The 20,238-nt window shown below is 42.7% G+C and overlaps 1 protein-coding gene across 5 annotated transcripts in view; it reads right to left on the bottom strand.

Moving 5' to 3' along the window:
- EEF1AKMT1 (EEF1A lysine methyltransferase 1) overlaps nucleotides 1-19,988 on the bottom strand; it is a 29,887-nt gene extending 9,899 nt beyond the window's left edge. Inside the window, exons 1-3 of one of the 5 annotated variants that reach the window (XM_060637573.3) lie at nucleotides 19,839-19,988; nucleotides 6,707-6,869; nucleotides 2,579-2,661 (exon numbers count right to left, since the gene is read on the bottom strand). In XM_060637573.3, coding sequence (XP_060493556.1) covers nucleotides 2,579-2,661; nucleotides 6,707-6,850 — 227 coding nt within the window. In that variant the 5' untranslated portion in view covers nucleotides 6,851-6,869; nucleotides 19,839-19,988. Of the gene's footprint in view, nucleotides 1-2,578; nucleotides 2,662-6,706; nucleotides 6,870-17,436; nucleotides 17,753-19,389; nucleotides 19,770-19,838 lie in introns of those variants that run through there. The other 4 variants (XM_060637571.2, XM_060637572.3, XM_060637574.3 and 1 more) reach the window with 4 other exon arrangements.
- Between the last annotated feature and the right edge of the window lie 250 nt (nucleotides 19,989-20,238).

Here is a 20,238-nt window from a genome sequence, read left to right as displayed (position 1 = left end):
AGGACCAGGTCACTCAAGAAGTGGGGGTGAAGGTGGGGCTAGAAATAGGAGGGTTCATTGAAAGGTCTCTTTAAGAGGCTCGTTCCCGGGATTCTCTTCCCTACCCCAAGTCTCTAGGTGTCTGCCCCTCTGCGACTGCGACAGAAAACTTTCCCCAAACTGAAGGACCTGAGTTAAAAGAATGAAAGGGTTCTCCAAGCAGTACAGATGAGAGCACCACAGCAAGACCCAACGAATACCGGGATTGAGGGAAAACCCTAAGCTTGTAGTGGGCAGGGATGGGAAAACACAGGTTTTCCTGTAAGAAATCGGAATGGCGTTGGTTTCTCAACAGCACCTATGGGAACCTGGAGGCAATGAAGCAATGCCCTCAAAACCTGGGAGAGATACCCAACAAAACTATCACAACCAAGGGGAAGGATAGAATAAAAGTATTTGTAGACACGAAAGGTTTAACCACTTCCCTCCCATGTACCTTTTCTGTGGAAGCTATTGAAGGATGTACCAACCAAAGTAAGGCTGTAAACTAAGAACTAGGGTACAGGAAACAGGAAGCCAGAACAAGAGAGAGGCAAAAGGCTCTGACGCATGATGGTGAAGGGAACACCAAGGTAAGTAAGACCTGTAGCAAAGCCAGAAATCAACGAGTCCAGATAAGAGCAGCTTGCAAAGCCTTGGGAGTAACTTCCTTCACAGAGTTGGAACACGACTGAATTTACTGACAGGAGATTCACGGAGCATCTTAGAGTTAATTTATGATATGGACACAGAAATACATACAAAATAGAATTATTTTCTTCAGAAAAATGAAAAATTATACAGAAAAGGAAAAGAGTAAGGTTCAACTGTGAAGAACATTTATGCTGGCATAATATAAACCCTGTTCTAACCAAGATTAGGATCAATCTATTAGGAGCGTGAACAAAAAGCATGCCTACTTGTGGCAGCTGTGGAGTATGAGAGAGAGCTAAATCCTCATGCTCCATAGTGAGAAGTCAAGAAACGTGGGGAGTAAGCTTAGAAATTTCCCTGGGCTTGCACCAATGGGTTAACAAGGCATAGAGAATTACAAAGCCATAGGATGTTCACACCCAAGTTTGGGTAAACAAGATTAGGTGAATAAGGATAGAGAAGAGGGGCTAAGGCCCCCAGAATAAAGTGAGGGGGGGGGGGGCAAAGGCCCCCAGAACAGAGAGGGGGGCAAAGGCCCCCAATACAAAGGTATATGAGGTAAGCAAGATTAGGTATTCAGGGCGAAAGTGCCCCCCAATTTAGTACTACAGCAGAAAGCTGCTTTCACAGGAAGGAAGGACCAAGTTAGGTAAACAGGTAACTAGGGCTATAGACTGCTATGCTGCAGGCTGCAGGTGAGGAGCTGATTAACAAAAGAAAGGTGCCTTGTTGACCCCGAGGTTGCTTGCTCTACCTGTCTCAGCCCCTAGGCTAGCTAAAATAAACAGAGGTGGGGCCTCATGTCTGCTGTAAACAACTTCTGGCCGGCCCCCAGGATTTTGTTTTGTATTAACCAAACCCCTAAACCCGAATATCTTCAAGACCCCCTTTCCCTCGCGTCCATGAGTTAATGTTCACAGATTCATTGTCTCTTCGTGCACGTCCACCACCATGTTTGTAAGCCTTCTGATCCTAATAAAAACGGAGCGAGGACCCTTATTCAGGGCTCTTGTCCTTTCCCGGACAATAGTCATCTCTCGCTTTTAATCCTGCATCCGCTCTCTTGCTGGACAAGAGAGTACTTTAGACTTAGAGTCTATGACAAAGAAATAACGTCTACAAGTGACAGACAGGTCAAGAAGTGCCAATATAAACATGTATTTAGAAATATGGTTGTAAATCCCAAAAGGGTCCCCTGAAAGGGAGCAGGAAAGGGGAGGGGAGTGCTCAAGGGGGAAATGAGCAACACGGATATGGTTTCTGAACAAGCCTGGTAGGACCATTTGACGTTAAATTATATGCATGTGAAAATTTTGATAAAAACTGAAGTGACAAAAAAGAAAACCTGTATTTTTAAAACTTCAGAAGTCAAACATTAAGATTTTTTTTCTTTTAGGGGTACCGGGGTGGCTCAGTTGGGTAAGTGACCGACTGCAGCTCAGGTCATGATCTTACAGTTGGTGAGTCCGAGCCCCATGTCATCGGGCTCTGCGCGCTGACAGCACGGAGCCTGATTCGGATCCTCTGTCTCCCTCTCTCTTCCTGCCCCTCCCCAGCTCGCGTGAGCGCATGCTCTCGCTCTCTCTCTCAAAAGTAAATAAACATTAAAAAAACAAATTTTTTTCTTTTTAAAAGGAAAACAAACTTTAGGAGTATAAAGGTAAGAAACAGATTAGAAAATGTTAAAATAAAGAAGAGGTAGGACATCTTACAATGAACAGATTTCTGTATTCCTGTTTAGGAACTGAGTTTTCAGCACTGGAGCAGTTCTCAATTTATCATGTCCTGCAAACCATGGACTACAGCTACGGTTCCCACTTCTTATAAACCATTGCTCATTTTGGAAGGACGTATTCAGTATCAATTTAGATAAGAAGACAAAAGAGAAACAAAATCTGGACCTTACCTGCCACAGTCTCCCGCGGCTGCAATGGCTTCCTTTGCAAGTCGCAAAGCGGTTTCCTGGCTGTACCAAAACTGGCTCAACTGCTGTAACAGAGCAATGACTTGAAATCAGTTTAGAACTGCCATAAATTCCGTCCTTTTAATTTACGTCTACCACTCCGATGTGCATACATTTCAAGTGTTTTTTTTTCTTTTTAAAACTAACTATTCTTTGGAATTATTTTAAAGTGACAGAAAGCCCTAATTACTGGAATCTAGGCATCGAGTCCCAGCGGCTGCCGACACCACAGAAGGAGACAACGGTCAGTGTTTCTGCTGGTGGAAGAACATACTCCCGCCTTTGTGTGACTCTTGCCCCAAGAAACTGAACCTGAGTCAGATTAAGCCTCTAGGACCAACTACCCACTAGCAGAACCACAAACAGAGGATGGAAGAACGTGTGAAATAACACCACGGGGATGAGAGGAGCGAAACTCAGTCCGTGGTCCTTTTCCACCGCCTCCTCTCTTTACCTTATGAGCACTTCCCGAGTTACTTGTCTTTTCCCTTAGGGGTAAGCTGTCATCTTGCTCCTCTTCACGCTGGTTACCGATTTTCTTTCAACTTTTTAGTGACCCTTAATCATCCACTCACGTTTCTAAATTAAATTTTAACGGGAAAAGTGGATTCTCCTGCAATGGAATAGGCCCATTTCTCCAGCAGGCCTCCCTCTGGAATGGCCGTGCCAGGAGCCAGTGGTGGGAGGAGGCAAGCGTGTGCGGCCAGTGTCCGCTGATGGCTCTTAAATCCAGCTTTAAAAACATTTCCAAAACATATGATCATTTCAACAAGTGCAAAAAAAAAACATTTAACAAAGTTCAACACCACTTCATGATTAAAAAAAAAAAATCTCTTAGAAAAGCAGGAATAGTAAGGAACTTCTTTAAACTGATACAAGGCATCGAGGAAAAACCAACAGCCTTACAAAAATGAAAGATCTATTTTTTCCCCAGAAGATAAGAAAGAAGGCAAGAATGTCTGCTTTCAATATTCTCACTCAACATTCCACTGCAAGATCCAGCCATTGCATTAATGTGAGAGGAAATAAGCGAGTGACGGTCAAAAAAGAAGTAACACTGCTAACATTTGCACATTGTGGACTGTTTACCTAGAAAACAGCAAGGCAGATTAATGTTTCTGAAGACAGAATGTACATATTCATTTGGATATATGTGAGTATGAATTCACGTCTAAACATTCTCAGCTGCAGGAAAACGCCAAGCCCTGGCCCTCTGCTTAGGAAGCTGGAGGAAAGCCCTAGCACACATGTGTATATGGTGTGGGGGTGGGGGTGGGGGTGGTGTTCTACTTCACTTGATCTGGGTAGAGTTTTCGACAGCTGGCTACCAAGCCGCCCTTCTCCCTCACTCCAGACTTGTCAGGGCACGGTTGTATGTTTTGGCTCTCCTCATACCCTTCTAAAAAATAAAAATCTTCCTTTTAATCAAAGTGTTGCATAAACATGGCTTTCAAAGTCAAATGCACTACTAGGCTTACAAAGAAAAACAACAGTCCCTGCCCCACGTCTCCCCACCAGTGAGTTCCACTCCTCAGAAGCACCTTTCAACTCTTCCTTTGATCATCTGTCTCCATATTTCCAAATATTATGCTTTAAATGCTCTTTTTAAAAGTTTATTTTTTGGGGCGCCTGGGTGGCGCAGTCGGGTAGGCGTCCGACTTCATCCAGGTCACGATCTCACGGTCCGTGAGTTCGAGCCCCGCGTCGGGCTCTGGGCTGACGGCTCGGAGCCTGGAGCCTGTTTCCGATTCTGTGTCTCCCTCTCTCTCTGCCCTTCCCCCGTTCATGCTCTGTCTCTCTCTGTCCCAAAAATAAATAAACGTTAAAAGTTTATTTTTTGAGTGATCTCTACGCCCAATGTGGGGCATGAACTCACGACCCCAAGACTGAGAGTTGCACACTTTCCCAACTGAGCCAGCGAGGCACCCCTAAACGCTATCTCTTGATTTTTCTACTTTATACAATGTATTATATTATGACAGATGAGGATTTTGCTCTGTCATGCACACCCTTCTCTGTCCCTCATGCTCCCCATGTGGTTGTAACCTGTTTTTGGTTAAAATCATTGCCAGTATTCATTGTGGGGCCAAATGACACATTTCCTTCTAGGATGGAACCTTTTATTCTTCCTAGACTTAATAAATGTATCATTTGCTTGTTTCTCTGAGCCGACCTCTAAATCTTCCAACATACTCTGGCAGCTTCAGAGAAGCAGTGTCCCGGAGGCCAATACCATGAGATTTGCTGTATCTAAAATGTTTTTATTTTATCCTTCACATTTGAGTAAGCTGAAATCTGGGCTGAACAAAATTCTACTCCCAATACCGAAGACACTACCCCACTTTTTTCTAGTTTCTAACAAAGCTACTGAGAAGTGTGGTGTGACTCATCCTGAGACTTTGTAGGTGACCTGCTTTTCCTCTGGAAGGTTCTAAGATCTTGTCACCTGCATACAGAATTTTCAGAGTCCTGTAACCATGTGTCTTCATGAGAATCTTAAGGTCTGGGAAATTTTCTAATGTTCCCCTTTGAAGATTTCCTCTCCCCTTTATTTTCTGTTCTAGTTTTCTAGAATTCCATCCAATTAGTTAAATACTGAGCCTCCTGGATTCATCCCCTAGTTGTACAAAATGTTTACTTTCCAGCACTTACATCATTCTCTCTTTCTCTTTTTGCTTCCTAGGAGATTTCCTCAATTTTATACACAAAACAAAACAAAGTATCAAAATTATAAAAACACTTAATTCTAAGTAGTGGGATTAGGAATAACTTATTTTTGTGTTCACGTTTTTACATTTTTCTACAACAACCATGGATTACTTTTAGAATCAGAAAAAAAAAGCACATAATACTTAAAACATTAAGCAGAGGGAAAGGGAGAAAGAATAATGTGGTCCGTCAGGTTTCTGATACTCACCACCTACAAAAGCATCAAGCTACAAGGCAAAAGCATGTAAAGAAGGGGAATTGTTAGAAAGAGGCTTTTGTGTAGGTGGAAAATTTAGTGTAAATGTAAAGAAACATTTTTATCGAGTTAGTTTCAAACAGATGGTAAATAGGAGAATTTAATACAATTTAAGAGATCCAAACTCGACACAAAATGTAAAAGGATGTTTAAAAAAAAAAAAAAGGAGTGTGAGAGATTCCTTCTAGGTGGGAAGTGATGGACAGAGACAAACCCACTACTGAGGGGCAGGCACAGACAAAAAGCCCAAGCTTCGTGTATCTCCTTCAAACGGTCTCCTTCAAAAGTTTACACTTCTAGGTTCTAGCTTAGGTTAGTTTCCCTCCACTCATTTAATTAATTCCCATTTTTAATTCCCATTTTTATTTATACCATAAAAATATAATTTAAATACATACTATGCACTAGAACCTATTGATATCTTTTTCAGAATTCCCTTTCATCTTTTTTCATTGCACATTTAAATGAGTTTCATTGCACATTTAAATTAGTTACCCCATTTACCGCAGTATTATATTTTACCCCCTCCACAAGGATAATGGGCACCAGAAAAACCAACCGCAAGTGTCTGTGCACAGAAGGAAGCACAAGTTTGTGTTGGTCACAAGTGACATGTTGTCCCCCTGTCTGAAAAGTCCCCTTGTCTGACCACCAACCAGCCTGACCGTCAGAACCAGGAAAATCCGCATTTAAACAGTCTTAAATGGGGGCGCCTGGGTGGCTCAGTCGGTTGAGTGTCCGACTTCAGCTCAGGTCATGATCTCACGGTCCGTGAGTTCGAGCCCCGCGTCGGACTCTGTCCTGACAGATCAGAGCCTGGGGCCTGCTTCGGAGTCTGTGTCTCCCTCTCTCTCTCTGCCCCTCCCCTGTTCATGCTCTGTCTCTCTGTCAAAAATACACATTAAAAAAAAAAAAAATTAAACAGTCTTCAATGTCTGGGGACTGCTTTCTGTCTTAGCAGCGCACACAGGACATCAGCTCCTGAGGGGCAGGTGAGGCAGACGTGGGTGTGAGGCGGGACGCAGACAAACACCAGACCGGATGGACAGGTGCAGAATCGGCAAGCAGCTCACCCACATTTCCTGAGACATGTGGAATGCACTTACCCAGTTCTCTTCTATTATTCCAATATTATATTTATCATCCCCGCCTGGGTCACTCTGTTGCTTCTGCTCAGAATAAAATTCCTGGAGGGCTGCTAAGGCGTGGGAAGACAGCCGGGGGACATCATCATCCTCAGAGTCACTCATTTCACGAATCGTCTGTAACCTGCAAATAAATGAACAAAGATGTTGTGCGGGTATTTTTTTTCCTTTCCAATCAAACAGCGATTTAGAGGGACACCTGGGTGGTTCAGTCATTGAAGCCTCTGACTCTTGATTTTGGCTCAGGTCATGATCTTACGGTTTGTGGGCCCGGAGCCCTGCATCGTCAGACTCTGTGAGCCTCTGTGAGCTGACAGCGCGGAGCTTGCTTGGGGTTCTCCGTCTCTCCCTCTGTCTGCCTCTCCCCCATTTGCACACGACATTCTCTCTCTCTCTCTCTCAAAATAAATAAATAAACTTACAAAAATAGCCATTTAGAAATTTTTTATCTCACAGCAAGGATCCAAACTGGAAGTGAGGTTTTTGTTTGTTTTTCATTAATTAAAAAAAAAAAAAAAAAATTTTTTTTTTTTTAATTTTAGAGAGAGAGCAAGCAGGGGAGGGCCAGAGAGAGACGGAGAGAGAAATCCCAAGCAGGCTCCCACATTCACTGTAGAGCCTGACGTGGGGCTCAGACCCACATCTAAGAACTGTGAGATCATGACCTGACCTGAAATCAAGACTCGGATGCCCAACCAACTGAGCCATCCAAGTGCCCCTGGGAGTGGGTTTTATAAGGGAAACTCATATTTTAAATTTCTGAGGTCAAACATCCACAGAGGTCTCCTACTAAACCACAGCTTAACAAATACAGGCTTTTCCTTTACATGTATCATTTTTACAAATGAGATTCTCCCATTTTTAAGACTCCTTGCAGAATGAATTTTTTTACCATAAATATCTAAAGACATATTTGGTTTTTTTCAGGCACTGCAATGGCCATGTGCAGACATTCACTGTGGACTCTCTGAATCAGAGATCTTTCCACCCACGAGTGTCACTGTTCAGGTGATCTAAGGCTCAGGGGTGTTATTGACAGGGTAACTGAAATTAGTATGGAAAGAAGTATGGAAATTTAAAGGAATGACAAAGAGAAAGGGAAGAAGTAAAACACAGGGAGGGAGAAAAGGAAGATGTCTTGCAGGAACGGATGGCCACGCCAGTCACTTCTTGTGGTACCACTGGAGTTAGCCAGACTGCTAGGTTAAGCCACAAGCTTGGTCTGGACAGCAAATTCTGCTCAAGGACTCCTGACCTCTCCAAGTTCAGGGGCTTCCCCGAACCACCCTCACATCCACTAATTTGCAAAAAAGACTCAGCACTCACTGAAAGCAATTATACTCACAGTTGCATTTATTACAGGGAAGGATACAAATTAGAGCCAGCCAAAGGAAGAGGTGCGTAGGGCAGGGTCCAGGAGAGTTCCAAACAGGAAGCTCCCGTAGCCCTCAGGAAGCATCACCCTCCCAGCAGGGATGTGGGACAATACACACACAGTCCTGCCAGCCAAGGAAGCTCTGCAGGCTTTGATTAAGGCTTTGTCATGCTGGCCTGAGTGACAGGACTACTGCCCACCCGGCTGAAGTCAGCCTCCAGCCCCCCAACCAGGATGGCTGGATGTGACCTGAGGGACCTCCATGAATAACAAAGACCTTCCTATCACTTGGGAAAGTTTAAGTGTTTAAAGGTTACATCCCGAGAGCCATGACAAAGGCCAAACTTCCCTTTGACTGAGGTCATATTGCTTACTACACAGGTCAATACATTTTTTTTAGTTTATTTATTGAGAGAGAGAGAGAGAGCAGGGGAAAGGCAGAAAGAGAGGGAGACAGAGAGAATGCCAAGCAGGCTCTGTGCTGTTAGCACAGAACCCAACGTGGGGCTCAAACTCATTAACCGTGAGATCATGACCTGCGATCAAGAGTCTGATGCTTAACTGACGGAGCCACCCAGGGGCTGCCAAACACATTTTTAAGTCAAAAGTTATCTAAGAGCGTAGCAACAACACTCCATTTGCTTTGTGTCACATTTTACATCAAAGTCTACACTTTTCAGCAAAGACTGCTCAAGAAAATTCGTCACGTTGCTCCCTTCCTCCTCCAAGACCTCTGGGGGTGTAGCTGATGGACAGTCTTGGCCTTCCGCCTGCGCCACCTACCGAGGGCAGCTGGTAAAACACCATCTGAACCTGGCGAATCCCGATGCTTAGGAAGAGAGTTTAAAAGATGCTGAGCAGCCATTTCAAATGAGAAATAACTGCTTGATGCTTTTTTTCTCCTTTTCAAAATCAAAGAGCCAGCCATTCCTAAAAACAACCAAAAAACCAAAACCAAGACCAAAAAAACCCTGCATATACCAACTACTGACAGTGTATTTTCACTTGCTAATAGTCTGTTGATTCCCTCTTTCCTTTCTTCATCAAAGACTTACCTGTAAAAGTTAACTAATAAAATATCTGGTCACACAAATTAAGCTAGAAATATAAATAAGTGTTCTATGAACAAGCAGTTTCCCCTCTAGGAAGAGAAGGAGCAAAACACAAGGTATATACACTATGATAGATTTATAAAGTTCAAAAACAAGTAAAATTAAACTATTCGTTTAAGGAACATATAGGCTTACATTCAAAGATACGCTAATTTTGTTACTAAAACCTTCCTACGTAGAAGGCTCCAGGCTGAGAAGAGTCACTGATGAGTCCTATCGAACATATAAAGAAATGTTGATAATTTTATCACCCAGAAGACAGAGGAGAAAGGGATCCTTCCCAACTTGTTTAATGAAGTCAGATTAAATCTAACATGAACACGTGTCAGTATATAACTGGGCTCAACTCCCCATCAGATTTTGAGGGTGATCAGATATCAAAGGGGGTTGGGGGCATTGGTGGTAGTGGTGGTGGTGGGTTTCTGGGTAAACTGATTTAGCAAGGTTCTTGCTAAAACTAGATTTTACAAAGTACACAGATGGGCCTAGAAGGTTCAGGAGCCTGACTCAAGGTTGGCCAAACAATTTTAGCTACAGGAAACTATGGCCTGCAGGCCAAATCAAGCCTGTGCCTTGTTTTTGCCAACAAATGTATTGGAAAACAGCCACACCCTTCTGTTTACATATTGCTTACAGTTGTCCTTTTAAAGTTTGAACTCACAAACCACGAGATCACAACCAGAGCCGAGGTCAGATGCTTAACCTACTGAGCCACCCAGGTGCCCCTTGCCTACAGTTGTTTTTAATGATAAGCCTAAAATATTTATTATCTGGTCCTTTACAGAAAGTTTGCTGACTCCTGGTTTAACAGTATAAAAGAGAAAAGCCACATGATCATTTGCATGCATACTACAAAAGAATCTGACAAAATTCAACATCCATTCATGTTAAAAACTCTGAGCAAACTAGCTATAATAGGGAACCTCAATCTGAAAATGGGCACCGAAAAAAAACATACGCCTCATACTTTCTTAGTGGTGAAACACTGAATGCTTTCTACGCTCAGGAACAAGGGAAGGATGTTCACTGTCACCACATGCATTTAACATTATCCTGGCCTTTCCAGTTAATGCAAGAAGGCAAAAACAAACAAACAAAAAACAAAACAAACAGAAAGACAAAAAAAAAGCAAGCATAAAGACTGCAAAGGAAGAAATGTCCCTATTTGTAGATATGATTATTCACAGAGAAAATCCTAAGGAAATAATGGTCTCATCCATGTGACCAGGTCAACATCAGTGGGGATAATTCATGTCGATGGCATGTACCCTTGATATGCAGTGATGAAGACAGCGCTTCATTTCCATGGTCTTCCCCTCAAAAAACATAATCCCAGTGTAAGCATGACCAAAACTCAGACACACCCCAATTAAGAGACGTTCTACAAAATATCTGACCAGTATTTGCCAAAACTGTTCGGTCATCGAAAACAAGACGAAAATGAGAAACTGTCACTGCTAAGAGGAGCCTAAGGAAATACGATGACTATCGGTAAGACAGTATGAGGTCCTAGAACAGAAAAGGAGTATTGCATAAAAACCAAGGACATCTGAATAAAGTATGGACTTTGGTTAACAATAGTGTAGCAATATTGTTCATTAATTGTGACTAATGTACCATACTAACAGAAGATGTTAATAATAGGGGAAACGGAGTATAGGTATATAGGAACAACACGCTATCTTCGTAATATTTCTGTGAATCTAAAACTATTCTAAAATAAAGTTTATTAAAAAATTTTGTTTTAATGTTTATTTTTAAGAGAGAGAGAGGAGGGTTGGGAGGGGTAGAGAGAGAGAGGGAGAGGGAGACACAGAATCCAAAGCAGGCTCCAGGCTCTGAGCTGTCAGTCAGCACAGGGCTTGAACTCATGAACCATGAGATCATGACCTGAGCCAAAGTCAGACACTTAACCAACTGAGCCACCCAGGCGCCTCTATAAAGTTTATTTTTAGAAAATTTTAAGGAAGCATAACCAACTTCACCAACAAAAACTACTAGAATGAGTTTATTGAAGTTTCAGAGTACAAGGTCAATACAGAAAAATAAATTACATTTCTGTATTCTAGCAGCAAATAAATAGAAATTAAACTTAAAAGCAATTTTCCATTAAGTAGCATAAAAATGCTTTGAATATATTTAACATAAAGGCTGTAAGATCTTGAAGCACCTGGGTGGCTCGGTTGGTTATGTGTCTGCCTCTTAATTTCGCTCCCTCTCTCTTGCAAAAATGAACATTAAAAAAAGGGGTGGGGGTAGGGGCACCTGGGTGGCTCAGTCGGTTAAGTGCAGGACTTTGACTCAGATCATGATCTCGAAGTTCAGAGTTCGAGCCCTGCATCCGTCTCTGTGCTGACATCTTGGAGCCTGGAGCCTGCTTCGGATTCTGTGTCCTCCTCTCTCTCTCTCTGCCCCTCCCCCACTCCCTCTGTCTCTCTCAAAAATAAATAAACATTTAAAAAAAAAAGACTTTAAGATCTCAATACTGAAAATTCCAAAGCATTGCTGAAAGAAATTAGAAAAGACCTAAATAAAAGGAAAGGTATACCATGCTCATGAACTAGATGAACCAGTATTATTTAAGGTATCAATTGTTCCCAAATTGATCAACAGATTCAATATATCCTAAACAGAGTGTATGTGTGTGTGTGTTTACTTAAAATAGAAACTGATGTGCTGCTTCTAAAATTTATTTATTTAAAAAATTTTTTTTTATGTTTGTATTTTGAGAGAGAGGCAGACAGACAGAGCATGAGCTGGGGGAGGGGCAGAGAGAGAGAGGGAGACACAGAATCTGAAGCAGGCTCCAGGCTCTGAGCTGTTGGCACAGAGCCTGACGTGCGGCTCAAACTCACGGACGGTGAGATTGTGACCTGAGCTGAAGTCGGACGCTTAACTGACCGTGCCACCCAGGCGCCCCTCTAAAATTTATTTAAACATTCATTCATTAAAGGATATTAAGATTGCTTCCACTTTTTGGTTACTATAAATAAAGTAGTATGAACATCTATGTACAGTTTTACCTTTGTTTTCTGACTAAAGCTTTGTTTGTATATACATCAAACAAATCATGGCACTAAATCACTTATCAATATTTTGATTAGCTTCTATATCCCCAGTGTGAGAAACAAATGGCCAAAATCAGAGTAGACAGATAAAACAAGTAAAACAAGTAAAAAAGAATGGCAATGCTGAGGAGAATGTAAGGATATTGGTACTCTAATTCAGGTAATAATTTAAATTGGTATAATCTCCTTTTGAAAAGAATCAGATATTCTGGATATAAGAATATTCCTACTTGGCGGGGGGAAGCACCTGGTGGCTCAGTCGGTTAAGCGTCTGACTTTGGCTCAGGTCATGATGTCACCATTTGTGAGTTCGAGCCCCGCGTCGGGCTCCGTGCTGGCAGCTCAGAGCCTGGAGCCTGCTTCGGATTCTGTGTCTCCCTCTCTCTCACTCTGACCCTCCCCCACTTGTGCATGCACGCATGCGCTTTCGCTCAAAAGTAAATAAACATTAAAAAAAATTAATTGAATAAAGACTATTCCTACTTTCTGACCCAATTCTAATTTCTAAACTTTATATTTTGAAATATTTATAGATTCACAGGAAGTTCTAAAACTAACAGAGGTCCAAGTATCCTTGACCTATTTTTTTTTTTTCCTCATTCTAACAACTCTAAAAGCAGGACGTAACTTTAAAATAACGGTGTAGAAGTTTACTGTGGGCATGTTTTCTTAAAGTGGTGGTATTCTTAGAGTCCACGGCATCTCGGACTTGATGAAATGGGATCACTGTACCAACCGCAGGCGGCAATGCAGTGAGTCATCCGTGCAGCACTCCCATCATTTTACAGCCTCAGAATAAAGTCACAAAGAGGTGAGGCTGTTCTGGGGGTTGGCACTGTCTGAGTGGTATCCGCAGGGAGGAATGGTGAAGAGCGTGCTACTAGGGGATTCTGGGGGACTGTCTCCACACCTAGACAACTGTACTGGCCCCATCTGTCTGATGTGTTTCAACGTTTGAAAGAATATTTTTTAAATGTTCATTTATTTTGACACACAGAGAAAGCGTGAACAGGAAGGGGCAGGCAGAGAGACAGAGAGAGAGAGAGAGAGAGAGACACACAGAGAGAGAGAGAGACAGAGAGAGAGAGAGAGGGAGGGAGAGGGAAAGAGAGAATCCCAAGCAGGCTCCAAGCTCAGTGCAGAGCCTGACATGGGGCTCAATCTCATGACTGTGAGATCATGACCCGAGCTGAAATCAAGAGTTGGATGCTCAACTTACTGAGACACCCAGGTGCCCTGATGTAGCTATTTTAGAACTCTAAAATCTCTTCAAAGGCTTGCAGTTTCGTCCAAAAGACACAACTTCCAGTTAATTTGAGTTAATCTTGGCACATAGCTCAGCAGTGGCTACTCATCCCCCACTTCTTATTCCTGTGTCAGGTAGCTGTGCACATGATTCTACTTTGTGTTCAGTCTTAATATACAGAGCTGAGAGAGGATATGCTATCAAGTGTTTAATATTATTCACAGTTCCCCTAGAAATGAGAGGCACAGTGCCCCATGAAGGGCCACACGAAACCTGTCATATGTGGGGACAAGGAAGCAGACAGAGACCTGGAACTCCGTCTTTACTGCTAAGATGACTGGGAAGGAATTGGGTGGGGATGTCTCCTATTGGGCGCAAAGTAAAAACACACATTCTACAGTTTGCGGTTGGGAGCTTCGTGATAGGACTTTGATGTGCCCATGAGAGCTGGTTTGCAGCAAAGGGGTAAGCAACTTTGGCCACTAGTTTGGCACTGTAATTAACTGACACCAAATAAACAAATACAAAACCGAAGAACACACAATTTCAAAAGTTCCCGGAGCAGTTTGTACGCAACTTGTGGAAGCCAAGGTATGCAGTAAGGGCTCTGTCCTGCAAATACTGGGGATCTGTGTTCTGATCACTAACTGCTGCTTCTGATCGTGGAGGCGGGGACACAGAGTCAGGCAGCCATTACCACAAGGCTCCCACTGTTGTCATTACTTCCACCTCCAGCTGAATCAACTTTCAGGGGATTTAAAGGGCCAACACTTCTTTCCTCGCTTTATTTTTCTCTTTTTCTCCTTTTGGGAGCCAGACATTTAAGGACTAGATCATTACACAAAGCAACTGCATATACAGGGGAATTTAGGTCACTGTACATGCCCAGGAAGAGGTGGAGGCTCAGAAAAGAACTGAGATAAGTTTACACCTCAGGCTGGCACTCAGCACAGACAGCCCTACAACAATCAAAAAACAAAAATAATAAACAAAACAACAAAAACAGCAAATCCTTGGGAAGGGGGAGAATCTGATTTCCAGAGTTCCCACATTATTAGATTCAAATATCCAATTTTCAACCAAAAAATTACAAGGCACACAAAGAAAATGGAAACTATGGCCCATTCACAGGAAAACAACAGAAACCACCCCTGAGAAAGATCAGATGGCAGACTTACTGTCTGAAAGATGCGAAAAGAATTAAATGAAGATATGGGAAAAACTAAGAAAATTATGTATGAACAAAATGGAAATATCAACAGAGATAGAAAACATAAAAAGGTATCAAAAGGGAATTCCAGAGCTGGGAATTACAATTACGGAAATGAGAAATTCACTAGAGGAATTCAAAAGCAGATTACAGTGGGCAGAAAATCAGCAAACTTGAAGATAATTGGAATTACTGAGTTTGCTGAAAAGACAGAATGAACAGAACCTAAGGCCATTGTATCAAGTGGACCAAAATACACATGGTGGGAGTCTCAGAAAGAGAAGAGAAAGGGACAGAGCAATTCTTTAAAGAAATAATGGCTGAAAACTTCCCAGATTAGGTGAAAGAACTATAAACACGTAAGAAGTATAATGAACTTTAGTATGATAAACTGAAAACACCCACACCAACACACATTATAATCACTATTAAAAGCCAAAGACAGAACCTTGAAAGCACCAAGAGAGGTGACTTGTCACACATTGTCGCATAAAAGCGCTCACCAATAAGATCATCAGATTTTTCATCAAATTTTGGAGGCTAGATAGCAGTAGACTGATACACTCAAAATGCTGAACAGAAAAAAAAAATCAACCAGCAACCCTATATCTGATGAAAATGTCCTTCAAAAGTGAGGAAGAAATTAAGACATTCACAGATAAAGAAAAGCTGGAAGTTTGTTACCACTAGACCTGCCTTGCAAAAATTGGTAAAGTGAGTCTGGCAGGTCGGAATAAAAGCACACTAGGCATGCCTGGGTGATTCAGTTAAGCATCTGACCCTTGATTTTGGCTCAGGTCATGATCTCACAGTTCATAAGTTTGAGCCAAGTACTAGGCTCTGCACTGTCAGTGTGGAGCCTGTTTGGGATTCTCTCTCTCTCCCTCTCTCTCTGCCTCTCCCCCACTTGCACTCTTCCTTTCTCAAAATAATAGACTTAAAAAAAAAAAAAAAAAAGAAATGAAAGGACACTAGACAGTGTAGAGTCATATGTAGAAAAAAAAGATCTCAGGATCTCAGGAAAGGTAAATGTGGGCAATTATAAATGCTAGTATTACTGTAACTTCAATTTATAACTCTTTTTGTTCTCCAGATTTAAGAGACTGATTGATACCCAAATGTCTATCGACAGACGAATGGATATACAAAGGAATATCATTCAGACTCCAAAAGGAAGAAAATTCTGATACATGGCTACAACATGGATGAACGTTGAGGACATCATGCTAAGTGAAAAAAGTCAGTAACAAAAAGACAAATACTCTATGATTCCACTGATATGAGGTACCCAGGGTCATCACATTCACAAAGACAGAAAGCAGAATGGTAGTTGCCAGGGGCTAAGGGGTGGGAAGAACAGGAAGTTGTTTAATGTGTATATAGTTTTAGTTTTACAAGATGAAAAGTGTTCTGGAGATGGACGGTGGCAATGGTTGTGCAACAGTGTGAATGTATTAACACTACTGAACTGTACACTTAAAAATGGTTAAGATGGTAAATCTGATGTTACGTGTATATTACCACAATAAAAATATTGGGGGAAAATGTCATTAGAGTGGATATCAACGGACTGTTAAGCAAGGTAATTAGATTGTTGCCATGGCTCTGTTGTCTGGCTTCCCTGAAGAAGTCATATTTAAGCTAGGATCTAAAGAATAAGTTCTCCCATCGGCAAAGGAGAAAGAGCATTCAAGGTAGAAGAAACAGCATCTGCATCAAGTGGTTGGTAAGAGAACTGATGCATTACACAGTGTGAAGTAAATTAGGCATAATTTCAAAAGAACGGCCTACTCATTCAGCAATAAAACAATGTCTGCAATGTACTGTTAATTTGAATTTTGTTGTTTTATAGTTTTGTTTATACTGAATTTGAGAATGTGTTAAATTCTGTAGTTGTGGAAGAATCAAAAGCAGGATGAATTATTTACCTCTGAGGTTTTAATTTAGAATAAAAATAACTTAAATCAACATTGAGGTGTCTGCAAAAGTCCCACTGAGGAATGGTATGAAGGCTTTAAATTAGTAATTTTAGTTTACTGCCAAAAGCACAAAGAATAAATTTTTAGGAAAGCATACCAGGAGCTCTCAGGCTGGAGAATTTCCAGGTGGAAATTCCAAAGATTGGTGTGTGTGTGCATGCCTAACTGAGAAAGACTAAGAAAACATAGCAAACTGACCTGCAACCTACTAAAAGGTCTCATTTTGGTTTGGTATTTCAGGATTAAGAGTTCCTTTCATTCAGGAAAAGAATTGGGCAACTATTAAAATCCAACGTCTCCTGGCAGAGTTGAAGTGTACAACCAGTTTCTGATCAAAGCTGTACCATGATACTGACTAGAAGAGGTAAATGAAAAAGTATGTACGTGTTAATGTATGTATGTACAGATATATATGTGTGTGTGTACATCCATATAGGCACACGTACATATGTATATGCTTGTCACAGACAGGAATATTTGAATTTTTATTTATTAGTACTAAGCACTTTCCACAGCTGCATATGTGGAGAGGGTTTTCAAACTGCAGCTCGAAATCTGTTAGCTAATCATTTAGAAATAAAACATGAAAACCATAAAAAGAAACCAGTGACATTATGTGCAAAGTAACAAACTCCAAAAAGGAGTTTAAGAGAACTGTCTACTTTCATGGCGGTAAAAGGCAATTACACTTCAATCCATACCTGAGCATGAATTTTGTCTCAAAATAAAATTTTATCTTAAAGCTGATCAAATCGTTCATTTGGTAATCATTTATTGAGGAACTGCCTTGTACGAAGCACTGTTCTTGGTGATGGAAATCAAAATCCCAGTCCTCTTGGAGACTACATTCTAGTGAGGCACAGACTATATGCAATAGAAATATAAAGTATGAGTTGGATGATGATAAGATCAATGGAGGAACATGTGGAGAATGAAGGGGCTGCCAACTTTAGCAATCATAGACTGTTTTCTACATTATCAAAGTGAGTTCAAGATTGTATCACTTGTTAAATGGGAAAAACTGAAATTTGCTTATGTAACAAACATTGCTCCAGGCTAAAAGAACTTCAGTTTCAATATACTAATTTTTTTACTCAAGTCACTACTTCATCCTATCTTTAGTGTTGTTTACAGATTTTCTAAGTGGGTTTACAAAATTGATGTAAAGAGATTTTCATGTCCAAAAGCGTTGGGGAGTGTTGCGTCATCTTATTATTGAACGGATGCTGAGCCTTACATGGCTCAAACGTGAGAACCGTGGTTCTCACGGGAGATTTTGCAACCACCTGCCCCAGAAAGGGAACATTCGGCAACGTCTGGAGACGTTTCTGGTTGTCAGAACTGGGAAGGATGCTACGGGCATCTAGCGGGTAGAGTCCAGGAACGCTGGCAAATACCATTTACGAGACGGTCCTCCACAACAAGCAACTGTCTGGCCCCAAACGCCTCCAGCGCCACGGCTGAGAAACACACAAATGATTGTGATAATGTGGTGAGCCTTCTATTAGAAAAGCACTATTTAGTGCCATGGGATCAGAACGCAGAGCATGTACCGGCAGAAAACAGAAGTGAAACAGCAGGTGGCATTCTAACCTGGCCTTGAGGGAGAAGAAAAGATGAAGAGTGAGGATTACAGAGGGAACAGCACGAGCGAAGGGCCGGACACATTAACGTGCAGCATCAGTAGGGATTAGCAGGCTCCTAGTGTACTGTGGTTGCTTTCTATTGCTTTAAACAGTACTTAACTCAATATAACCAGTGTAATCCTCAAAAGCAATATGCAAATTCAATTACATTTCAAATGTATACAATTCTACAATTGCTATATATCAGTTTTCCTTAAAGCAAGCCACTCCCTCCCCCACTGTATAAATTCACACAGTATCATATTGCCTTCTGCAAGTTATTTTAGTCAAGTAGGTGTGATCCAGTGGGGTGAGCATTAACCTAGAATTCATCCCAGGCACTTAACTGGGGGGTGCGGTGGGGAGAGGGGAAATCTGAGGTAGTCTGTGAGGCTCCCTCTGCGAACAGGTAAGAATAATCTAGATGTTCCCTACATATATTTTGCATATTGCCCTATGATTCTTTTTTTTTTTTCAACGTTTTTTATTTATTTTTGGGACAGAGAGAGACAGAGCATGAACGGGGGAGGGGCAGAGAGAGAGGGAGACACAGAATCGGAAGCAGGCCCCAGGCTCCAAGCCATCAGCCCAGAGCCCGACGCGGGGCTCGAACCCACAGACCGCGAGATCGTGACCTGGCTGAAGTCGGACACTTAACCGACTACGCCACCCAGGCGCCCCTAATTCTACCCTGAATCCGATTTACTGTCAGAAAAGGGCCATAATCTTTCATTTTCTTTTTATCTTTGCATATGTAGTTTTCCCTGCCTAAAACGCCTCCTTTCCTCTCGTTTTCTAAATTTCTATTTATCCTGTTATTTAAAAAATTAACTTCAAAAAAGTGAGGTTAAATTTACCCGGGGCGAAACACATACAGATCCTAAGTGTACAGTGCGATGAACTGCGACGTACACCTCCACGTGACCTCAACCCCGATCAAGATACCCTTCCGGTCTTACACATCATCCCCTCCCCACCCCGGAAGTGTCCCCGGCCCCAGGCAGGTCCTTTACTTTGATCATACCGTACCACTAAGACGCTACTGCCCTCGTGCACTGCCAAGTTTCGCGTGTCCCCGCCAGCCTCTCGGGGGCTGAGGTCTCGCCTACTCCTCTCTACACCCCGCGCCCGGCAGAGAGGCCCTGCCTCCTAAGGCCCCGGCAGACGGGTGTGGGGGCTCGAACGTCCCGGTCAAAGAAGCACAGGGTAGTGGGCCCAATCCCACGTGACCGGAGCGGAGTTCTCTTGCTGCCCTGGCCTGGGGGTTAAGTTTTCTCCTCCGCACCCGGGCCGCCTAAGCCCAGGTTGGGCCGCTCCTCACGGGCCCCAGCCCACGAGGCCAGGTCACGCGGCGCAGGAACCGCGCTCCCTCTCGGCTCGACTGCAGCTCGCCCTCCGTCCCCAGACACCATTAACTGAATCCCTCCGCCCTCGCTGCACTGGAGAAAGGGTGACGAACGGAAAAAAGAAACCACAACCGACTCCGAAGCCGCAGACCGGCGCGGAAGCGACCCCACCTTCGCGCCCAGGTTCGTCCACTCAGTAGCCACGCGTGCGCAGTCACCCTCAGGTGCGACAGGGGTCGAGGCCGGCCCGCGCGGGCCCGCGCCGCGTCCGCGCATGCGCACAGCCTCCGGCCCGAGGGCGCTTCCGGAAGACCCCGGAACGCAGTTTCCTCCAGGCGTTCCGGTCCTGCCGTTAACAGAGTGCAAGGGCGTGCTGTTGATAGTTGTTGTCCCCTCTTGTTGTCTCTATCTTATAAATGACCTCCAAGAATAGTGGCAATAAAAAAAAAAAATGTTTTAATTAGATTCCCTTCCAGTTAAACGTATTCCAAGTAGCTATTTGCACTTGAAACTGGTACGTTTCGCAAACATT

Source organism: Panthera onca, chromosome A1 (genome assembly GCF_046562875.1).
Source record: "Panthera onca isolate mPanOnc1 chromosome A1, mPanOnc1 haplotype 2, whole genome shotgun sequence".
Classification (NCBI taxonomy): Eukaryota; Metazoa; Chordata; class Mammalia; order Carnivora; family Felidae; genus Panthera; species Panthera onca.
Note: the sequence above shows the minus strand (reverse complement) of the source record. Positions and strands in the feature narration are given on the sequence as shown.